General features: G+C 37.2%; 1 protein-coding gene across 2 annotated transcripts in view; it reads left to right on the top strand.

Moving 5' to 3' along the window:
* Positions 1–12,500, top strand: part of LOC139549584 (protein Atg16l2-like) — a 73,651-nt gene that overhangs the window by 28,350 nt on the left and 32,801 nt on the right. For both annotated transcript variants that reach the window (XM_071360228.1, XM_071360227.1), the window contains 3 exons: positions 4,054–4,125; positions 8,636–8,756; positions 9,428–9,533. In XM_071360228.1, the coding sequence (XP_071216329.1) occupies positions 4,054–4,125; positions 8,636–8,756; positions 9,428–9,533 (299 nt within the window). The remainder of the gene's footprint in view (positions 1–4,053; positions 4,126–8,635; positions 8,757–9,427; positions 9,534–12,500) is intronic.

The following is a 12,500-nucleotide window of genomic DNA, read 5'->3' as shown; positions in this document are numbered from 1 at the left end:
TAAATCACCACTACACTAAATCACCACTACACTAAATCACCACTACACTAAATCACCACTGCACTAAATTCACCACTACACTAAATCACCACTACACTAAATCACCACTGCACTAAATTCACCACTACACTAAATCACCACAACACTAAATCACCACTACACTAAATCACCACTGCACTAAATTCACCACTACACTAAATCACCACTACACTAAATCACCACTGTACTAAATCACCACTACACTACACCACCACTACAATACACTAGCTCTAACACCATACACTACACTGTAATATGACTAGAGATGATACACCATACACTAATATGACTAGAGATGAAACACCATACACTGTAATATGACTAGAGATGATACACCATACACTGTAATATGACTAGAGATGATACACCATACACTGTAATATGACTAGAGATGATACACCATACACTGTAATATGACTAGAGATGATACACCATACACTGTAATATGACTAGAGATGATACACCATACACTAATATGACTAGAGATGATACACCATACACTAATATGACTAGAGATGATACACCATACACTAATATGACTAGAGATGAAACACCATACACTAATATGACTAGAGAAGATACACCATACACTGTAATATGACTAGAGATGATACACCATACACTAATATGACTAGAGATGATACACCATACACTAATATGACTAGAGAAGATACACCATACACTAATATGACTAGAGATGATACACCATACACTGTAATATGACTAGAGAAGATACACCATACACTAATATGACTAGAGATGACACACCATATACTAATATGACTAGAGATGATACACCATATACTAAAATGACTGGAGATGACACACCATATACTAATATGACTAGAGATGATACACCATACACTGTAATATGACTAGAGATGATACACCATACACTGTAATATGACTAGAGATGATACACCGTACACTAATATGACTAGAGATGATACACCGTACACTGTAATATGACTAGAGATGATACACCATACACTGTAATATGACTAGAGATGATACACCATACACTGTAATATGACTAGAGATGATACACCATACACTGTAATATGACTAGAGATGATACACCGTACACTAATATGACTAGAGATGATACACCGTACACTAATATGACTAGAGATGATACACCGTACACTAATATGACTAGAGATGATACACCATACACTGTAATATGACTAGAGATGATACACCATACACTAATATGACTAGAGATGATACACCATACACTGTAATATGACTAGAGATGATACACCATACACTAATATGACTAGAGATATACACCATACACTAATATGACTAGAGATGATACACCATACACTAATATGACTAGAGATGATACACCATACACTAATATGACTAGAGATGATACACCATACACTAATATGACTAGAGATGATACACCATACACTAATATGACTAGAGATGATACACCATACACTGTAATATGACTAGAGATGATACACCATACACTAATATGACTAGAGATGATACACCATACACTAATATGACTAGAGATGATACACCATACACTAATATGACTAGAGATGATACACCATACACTGTAATATGACTAGAGATGATACACCATACACTAATATGACTAGAGATGATACACCATACACTAATATGACTAGAGATGATACACCATACACTAATATGACTAGAGAAGATACACCATACACTAATATGACTAGAGATGATACACCATACACTAATATGACTAGAGATGATACACCATACACTAATATGACTAGAGATGATACACCATACACTAATATGACTAGAGATGATACACCATACACTGTAATATGACTAGAGATGATACACCATACACTAATATGACTAGAGATGATACACCATACACTAATATGACTAGAGATGATACACCATACACTAATATGACTAGAGAAGATACACCATACACTAATATGACTAGAGATGATACACCATACACTAATATGACTAGAGATGATACACCATACACTAATATGACTAGAGATGATACACCATACACTGTAATATGACTAGAGATGATACACCATACACTAATATGACTAGAGATGATACACCATACACTGTAATATGACTAGAGATGATACACCATACACTGTAATATGACTAGAGATGATACACCATACACTGTAATATGACTAGAGATGATACACCATACACTGTAATATGACTAGAGATGATACACCATACACTAATATGACTAGAGATGATACAGCATACACTAATATGACTAGAGATGATACACCATACACTAATATGACTAGAGATCATACACCATACACTAATATGACTAGAGATCATACACCATACACTGTAATATGACTAGAGATGATACACCATACACTAATATGACTAGAGATGATACACCATACACTAATATGACTAGAGATGATACACCATACACTAATATGACTAGAGATGATACACCATACACTAATATGACTAGAGATGATACACCATACACTGTAATATGACTAGAGATGATACACCATACACTGTAATATGACTAGAGATGATACACCATACACTAATATGACTAGAGATGATACACCATACACTAATATGACTAGAGATGATACACCATACACTAATATGACTAGAGATGATACACCATACACTAATATGACTAGAGATGATACACCATACACTGTAATATGACTAGAGATGATACACCATACACTAATATGACTAGAGATGATACACCATACACTGTAATATGACTAGAGATGATAGACCATACACTAATATGACTAGAGATGATACACCATACACTAATATGACTAGAGATGATACACCATACACTAATATGACTAGAGATGATACACCATACACTACACTGTAATATGACTAGAGATGATACACCATACACTAATATGACTAGAGATGATACACCATATACTAATATGACTAGAGATGATACACCATACACTGTAATATGACTAGAGATGATACACCATACACTAATATGACTAGAGATGATACACCATACACTAATATGACTAGAGATGATACACCATACACTAATATGACTAGAGATGATACACCATACACTGTAATATGACTAGAGAGGATACACCATACACTGTAATATGACTAGAGAGGATACACCATACACTAATATGACTAGAGATGACACACCATACACTGTAATATGACTAGAGATGATACACCATACACTAATATGACTAGAGATGATACACCATACACTAATATGACTAGAGATGATACACCATACACTAATATGACTAGAGATGATACACCATACACTGTAATATGACTAGAGATGATACACCATACACTGTAATATGACTAGAGATGATAGACCATACACTAATATGACTAGAGATGATAGACCATACACTAATATGACTAGAGATGATACACCATACACTAATATGACTAGAGATGATACACCATACACTAATATGACTAGAGATGATAGACCATACACTAATATGACTAGAGATGATACACCATACACTAATATGACTAGAGATGATACACCATACACTAATATGACTAGAGATGATACACCATATACTAATATGACTAGAGATGATACACCATACACTGTAATATGACTAGAGATGATACACCATACACTAATATGACTAGAGATGATACACCATACACTAATATGACTAGAGATGATACACCATACACTGTAATATGACTAGAGATGATACACCATACACTAATATGACTAGAGATGATACACCATATACTAATATGACGAGATGATACACCATATAACGGTGGTTTATCTGTCTACTCCTGATGATGAGGGACCACTGTTCTGTACCACTGATTGGACCTGGAGCTGTCCTCAGTGTCCTGAGGATGCTTACAGTTATATAATGTGTTGAAATGATCCTCTGTGTGTGTGTGTGTGTGTGTGTGTGTGTGTGTGTGTGTGTGTGTGTGTGTGTGTGTGTGTGTGTGTGTGTGTGTGTGTGTGTGTGTGTGTGTGTGTGTCTAACCCATCATTAGGGCACCAGGGTTTTAGCAGCATCGTATGATAAATCAGCTCTGTTCTGGCGGCTGGATGACTCTGCTCCCAAGGTAACCAAGCAACCAGGCTGATACTATCATCAGCACGCTTACACACACAATTACACAATTACACACACACGCACACACACACACACACACACACACACACACACACACACATATGTATTGTGGAGCTGGATAGGGTCTGTTCAGTGTCTGTGTAATTTAGACACAGAACAGTGTAGTGTAATCTGTACCAATGATGAGATCACAGAACAGTGTAGTGTAATCTCTACCAATGATGAGATCACAGTGTAGTGTAATCTGTACCAATGTTGAGATCACAGTGTAGTGTAATATGTACCAATGATAAGATCACAGAACAGTGTAGTGTAATCTGTACCAATGATGAGATAACAGAACAGTGTAGTGTAATCTCTACCAATGATAAGATCACAGAACAGTGTAATATGTACCAATGATAAGATCACAGAACAGTGTAGTGTAATCTCTACCAATGATGAGATCACAGTGTAGTGTAATCTGTACCAATGTTGAGATCACAGTGTAGTGTAATATGTACCAATGATAAGATCACAGAACAGTGTAGTGTAATCTGTACCAATGATGAGATAACAGAACACTGTAGTGTAATCTCTACCAATGATAAGATCACAGAACAGTGTAATATGTACCAATGATAAGATCACAGAACAGTGTAGTGTAATCTCTACCAATGATGAGATCACAGTGTAGTGTAATCTGTACCAATGTTGAGATCACAGTGTAGTGTAATATGTACCAATGATAAGATCACAGAACAGTGTAGTGTAATCTGTACCAATGATGAGATAACAGAACAGTGTAGTGTAATCTGTACCAATGATGAGATAACAGAACAGTGTAGTGTAATCTCTACCAATGATGAGATCACAGAACAGTGTAGTATAATATGTACCAATGATGAGATCACAGAACAGTGTAGTGTAATCTCTACCAATGATGAGATCACAGAACAGTGTAGTATAATATGTACCAATGATAATATCACAGAACAGTGTAATCTCTACCAATGATGAGATCACAGAACAGTGTAGTATAATATGTACCAATGATAATATCACAGAACAGTGTAGTATAATATGTACCAATGATAATATCACAGAACAGTGTAGTATAATATGTACCAATGATAATATCACAGAACAGTGTAATCTGTACCAATGATAATATCACAGAACAGTGTAGTATAATCTGTACCAATGATGAGATCACAGAACAGTGTAGTATAATATGTACCAATGATAATATCACAGAACAGTGTAATATGTACCAATGATAATATCACAGAACAGTGTAATCTGTACCAATGATAATATCACAGAACAGTGTAATATGTACCAATGATAATATCACAGAACAGTGTAATATGTACCAATGATAATATCACAGAACAGTGTAATATGTACCAATGATAATATCACAGAACAGTGTAATATGTACCAATGATAATATCACAGAACAGTGTAATATGTACCAATGATATCACAGAACAGTGTAATATGTACCAATGATAATATCACAGAACAGTGTAATATGTACCAATGATAATATCACAGAACAGTGTAATCTGTACCAATGATAATATCACAGAACAGTGTAGTATAATATGTACCAATGATAATATCACAGAACAGTGTAGTATAATATGTACCAATGATAATATCACAGAACAGTGTAGTATAATATGTACCAATGATAATATCACAGAACAGTGTAGTATAATATGTACCAATGATAATATCACAGAACAGTGTAGTATAATATGTACCAATGATAATATCACAGAACAGTGTAGTATAATATGTACCAATGATAATATCACAGAACAGTGTAGTATAATATGTACCAATGATAATATCACAGAACAGTGTAGTATAATATGTACCAATGATAATATCACAGAACAGTGTAGTATAATATGTACCAATGATAATATCACAGAACAGTGTAGTATAATATGTACCAATGATAATATCACAGAACAGTGTAGTATAATATGTACCAATGATAATATCACAGAACAGTGTAGTATAATATGTACCAATGATAATATCACAGAACAGTGTAGTATAATATGTACCAATGATAATATCACAGAACAGTGTAGTATAATATGTACCAATGATAATATCACAGAACAGTGTAGTATAATATGTACCAATGATAATATCACAGAACAGTGTAGTATAATATGTACCAATGATAATATCACAGAACAGTGTAGTATAATATGTACCAATGATAATATCACAGAACAGTGTAGTATAATATGTACCAATGATAATATCACAGAACAGTGTAGTATAATATGTACCAATGATAATATCACAGAACAGTGTAGTATAATATGTACCAATGATAATATCACAGAACAGTGTAGTATAATATGTACCAATGATAATATCACAGAACAGTGTAGTATAATATGTACCAATGATAATATCACAGAACAGTGTAGTATAATATGTACCAATGATAATATCACAGAACAGTGTAGTGTAATATGTACCAATGATGAGATCACAGAACAGTGTAGTATAATATGTACCAATGATAATATCACAGAACAGTGTAGTATAATATGTACCAATGATAATATCACAGAACAGTGTAGTGTAATATGTACCAATGATGAGATCACAGAACAGTGTAGTATAATATGTACCAATGATAATATCACAGAACAGTGTAGTATAATATGTACCAATGATAATATCACAGAACAGTGTAGTATAATATGTACCAATGATAATATCACAGAACAGTGTAGTATAATATGTACCAATGATAATATCACAGAACAGTGTAATCTGTACCAATGATAATATCACAGAACAGTGTAATCTGTTCCAATGATAATATCACAGAACAGTGTAATCTGTACCAATGATAATATCACAGAACAGTGTAATCTGTACCAATGATAATATAACAGAACAGTGTAGTATAACTTTTTATTTATTTATTTTATTTCACCTTTATTTTAACCTGGTAGGCTAGTTGAGAACAAGTTCTCATTTACAACTACGACCTGGCCAAGATAAAGCATAGCAGTGCGACACAAACAACAACACAGAGTTACACATGGAGTAAAACAAACATACAGTCAATAATACAATAGAAAAAGTATATATACAGTGAGTGCAAATGAGGTGGCAAAATAATTACAAAATATCAATTAAACACTGGCGTGATAGATGTGCAGAAGATGAATGTGCAAGTAGAGATACTGGGCTGCAAAGGAGAAAGATAAATAAATACAGTATGGGGATGAGGTAGTTGGATGGGCTATGTACAGGTGCAGTGATCTGTGAGCTGCTCTGACAGCTGGTGCTTAAAGTTAGTGATTTTTGCAGTTCGTTCCAATGACAAGATCCCTTCTACTCCCAGATGTTGGTGGATTTAATAGGAACATTTCTTATAAAACTGTTTCCATGTTTAGAAACAAAAGGATGATTAATGATTAAAAAGATTGTGGATGGAGAACAGGGTTAATAGTCTGTTTTTATTAGACTTTTGTTTAGAAAGACAGGAGAGATTGGAGAGAGAGTGATGAGTGTAGAAGGATAGGAGAGATTGGAGAGAGAGAGTGATGAGTGTAGAAAGACATGAGAGATTGGAGAGAGAGAGTGATGAGTGTAGAAAGACAGGAGAGATTGGAGAGAGAGAGTGATGAGTGTAGAAAGAAGGGAGAGATTGGAGAGAGAGAGTGATGAGTGTAGAAAGACAGGAGAGATTGGAGAGAGAGAGTGATGAGTGTAGAAAGACATGAGAGATTGGAGAGAGAGAGTGATGAGTGTAGAAAGACAGGAGAGATTGGAGAGAGAGAGTGATGAGTGTAGAAAGACAGGAGAGATTGGAGAGAGAGTGATGAGTGTAGAAAGACAGGAGAGTTGGAGAGACAGAGTGATGAGTGTAGAAAGACAGGAGAGATTGGAGAGAGAGAGTGATGAGTGTAGAAAGAAGGGAGAGATTGGAGAGAGAGTGATGAGTGTAGAAAGCCAGGAGAGATTGGAGAGAGAGAGTGATGAGTGTAGAAAGACAGGAGAGATTGGAGAGAGAGAGTGATTTACATTTACATTTAAGTCATTTAGCAGACGCTCTTATCCAGAGCGACTTACAAATTGGAAAGATCATACATATTCATCCTGGTCCCCCCGTGGGGAATGAACCCACAACCCTGGCGTTGCAAACGCCATGCTCTACCAACTGAGCCACACGGGACCACATGATGAGTGTAGAAAGACAGGAGAGATTGGAGAGAGAGTGATGAGTGTAGAAAGACAGGAGAGTTGGAGAGACAGAGTGATGAGTGTAGAAAGACAGGAGAGATTGGAGAGAGAGAGTGATGAGTGTAGAAAGAAGGGAGAGATTGGAGAGAGAGTGATGAGTGTAGAAAGCCAGGAGAGATTGGAGAGAGAGAGAGTGATGAGTGTAGAAAGATACATACTCTAATTTAGAATGATGACCCAGCTGTGGAAAACGTTGTGTGTTTGTGTGTGTGGCAACTCTACAGCTCACTCTGACAGGCCACTCACGTAAAGTGACAGCAGCCAAGTTTAAATGCAGCCTGCGCCAGGTGGTGACAGGAAGCGCTGACAGGACCGTCAAGATCTGGGATCTCCACCGCGCTGCTTGTAAGTTATTGACTGACCTTACTCTAACCCTGACCCTTGACCCTACAGTGACCCTGGCCGTAATCTTTCAGCGAAAGGGACAAAGTCCCCCCGCCAGGTTATATCTCTCCCCCCCAGGTATCCAGACCATTGAGGTTCTGTCTCTGTCCCCCCCAGGTATCCAGACCATTAAGGTTCTATCTCTCCCCCCCAGGTATCCAGACCATTGAGGTTATATCTCTCCTCCCAGGTATCCAGACCATTGAGGTTCTATCTCTCCCCCCCAGGTATCCAGACCATTGAGGTTCTATCTCTCCCCCCCAGGTATCCAGACCATTGAGGTTCTATCTCTCCTCCCAGGTATCCAGACCATTGAGGTTCTATCTCTCCCCCCCAGGTATCCAGACCATTGAGGTTCTATCTCTCCCCCCCAGGTATCCAGACCATTGAGGTTCTATCTCTCCCCCCCAGGTATCCAGACCATTGAGGTTCTATCTCTCCCCCCCAGGTATCCAGACCATTGAGGTTCTGTCTCTGTCCCCCCCAGGTATCCAGACCATTGAGGTTATATCTCTCCCCCCCAGGTATCCAGACCATTGAAGTTCTATCTCTCCCCAGGTATCCAGACCATTGAGGTTCTATCTCTCCCCCCCAGGTATCCAGACCATTGAGGTTCTATCTCTCCCCCCCAGGTATCCAGACCATTGAGGTTCTATCTTACTGCAGTGATGTGGTGTGTTCTGAGCACGTCATCGTCAGTGGACACTATGACAGGAAGATACGCTTCTGGGACAGCAGGTAGGAGCACTCCCGTATAGCTGTAACCCTACCCGTATAGCTGTAACCCTACCCGTATAGCTGTAACCTTACCCGTATAGCTGTAATCCTACCCATATAGCTGTAACCCTACCCGTATAGCTGTAACCCTACCCGTATAGCTGTAACCCTACCCGTATAGCTGTAACCCTACCCGTATAGCTGTAACCCTACCCGTAGCTATAGGGTTACCTCACAGTAGCTATAGGGTTAGCTAACAGTAGCTATAGGGTTACCTCACAGTAGCTATAGGGTTAGCTAACAGTAGCTATAGGGTTAGTTAACAGTAGCTATAGGGTTAGCTAACAGTAGCTATAGGGTTAGCTAACAGTAGCTATAGGGTTAGGGTTACCTCACAGTAGCTATAGGGTTAGCTAACAGTAGCTATAGGGTTAGCTGATGGTAAATTTAGGGTTAGCTAACAGTAGCTATAGGGTTAAGGTTAGCTGATGGTAAATTTAGGGTTAGCTAACAGTAGCTATAGGGTTAAGGTTAGCTGATGGTAAATTTAGGGTTAGCTAACAGTAGCTATAGGGTTAAGGTTAGCTGATGGTAAATTTAGGGTTAGCTAACAGTAGCTATAGGGTTAGCTAACAGTAGCTATAGGGTTAAGGTTAGCTGATGGTAAATTTAGGGTTAGCTAATGCTGGATATAGCCTCTTCTGTTTGGTATCAGCTGGGCTCACTGACGTACTGTTAACACCTTCACAGTAATGTGGTTAATTGATACCCGAGCCAGTTCTATTTATTCATCCATCCTGATATAGTTGTAATGGCGAAGTCCAAACTAATTAGCATTATCATTACGTTTCCCCCACGTTACAGTAGATCCACTTGTATAGCTGACAGATGACGGAGATCACCACAGAACATACTAGAAATATGATCCTGTTCAGCTCTCCTCTCTCTGATCTGCCATTTAGTACATTATATCTAATTGCTTCTCTCTACATTACCGTGGACATTGTATTGTCTCTTTTCTACATTACCATGGACATTATATTGTCTTTTCTCTCTACATTACCATGGACATTATATTGTCTTTTCTCTCTACATTACCATGGACATTATATTGTCTCTCTTCTCTACATTACCGTGGACATTATGTTGTCTCTTCTCTACATTACCGTGGACATTATAATGTCTCTTCTCTACATTACCGTGGACTTTATAATGTCTCTTCTCTACATTACCGTGGACATTATGTTGTCTCTTCTCTACATTACCGTGGACATTATATTGTCTCTTCTCTACATTACCGTGGACATTGTGTTGTCTCTTCTCTACATTACCGTGGACATTGTGTTGTCTCTTCTCTACATTACCGTGGACATTGTGTTGTCTCTTCTCTACATTACCGTGGACATTGTGTTGTCTCTTCTCTACATTACCGTGGACATTATATTGTCTCTTCTCTACATTACCATGGACATTATATTGTCTCTTCTCTACATTACCATGGACATTATATTGTCTCTTCTCTACATTACCATGGACATTATATTGTCTCTTCTCTACATTACCGTGGACATTATATTGTCTCTTCTCTACATTACCGTGGACATTATATTGTCTCTCTTCTCTACATTACCGTGGACATTATATTGTCTCTCTTCTCTACATTACCGTGGACATTATGTTGTCTCTTCTCTACATTACCGTGGACATTATAATGTCTCTTCTCTACATTACCGTGGACTTTATAATGTCTCTTCTCTACATTACCGTGGACATTATGTTGTCTCTTCTCTACATTACCGTGGACATTATATTGTCTCTTCTCTACATTACCGTGGACATTGTGTTGTCTCTTCTCTACATTACCGTGGACATTGTGTTGTCTCTTCTCTACATTACCATGGACATTATATTGTCTCTTCTCTACATTACCGTGGACATTATATTATCTCTTCTCTACATTACCGTGGACATTGTGTTGTCTCTTCTCTACATTACCATGGACATTATATTGTCTCTTCTCTACATTACCATGGACATTATATTGTCTCTTCTCTACATTACCGTGGACATTATATTGTCTCTTCTCTACATTACCGTGGACATTGTGTTGTCTCCTCTCTACATTACCATGGACATTATATTGTCTCTTCTCTACATTACCATGGACATTATATTGTCTCTTCTCTACATTACCATGGACATTATATTGTCTCTTCTCTACATTACCGTGGCCATTATATTGTCTCTTCTCTACATTACCGTGGACATTATGTTGTCTCTTCTCTACATTACCATGGACATTATATTGTCTCTTCTCTACATTACATTGCCTCTTCTCTACATTACCATGGACATTATATTGTCTCCTCTCTACATTACCATGGAAATTATGTTGTCTCTTCTCTACATTACCATGGACATTATATTGTCTCTTCTCTACATTACCATGGACATTATATTGTATATTCTCTACATTACCGTGGACATTATGTTGTTTATTCTCTCTACATTACCATGGACATTATATTGTCTCTTCTCTACATTACCATGGACATTATGTTGTTTATTCTCTCTACATTACCGTGGACATTATGTTGTTTATTCTCTTTACATTACCATGGACATTATATTGTCTCTTCTCTACATTACCATGGACATTATGTTGTCTCTTCTCTACATTACCATGGACATTATGTTGTCTCTTCTCTACATTACCGTGGACATTATGTTGTCTCTTCTCTACATTACCATGGACATTATATTGTCTCTTCTCTACATTACCATGGACATTATATTGTCTCTTCTCTACATTACCATGGACATTATGTTGTTTATTCTCTCTACATTACCATGGACCTTATGTTGTCTCTTCTCTACATTACCATGGACATTATGTTGTTTATTCTCTCTACATTACCATGGACATTATGTTGTTTATTCTCTCTACATTACTGTGGACATTATGTTGTTTATTCTCTCTACATTACC

Source organism: Salvelinus alpinus, chromosome 22, assembly GCF_045679555.1.
Source record: "Salvelinus alpinus chromosome 22, SLU_Salpinus.1, whole genome shotgun sequence".
NCBI classification, from domain to species: Eukaryota; Metazoa; Chordata; class Actinopteri; order Salmoniformes; family Salmonidae; genus Salvelinus; species Salvelinus alpinus.
Note: the sequence above shows the minus strand (reverse complement) of the source record. Positions and strands in the feature narration are given on the sequence as shown.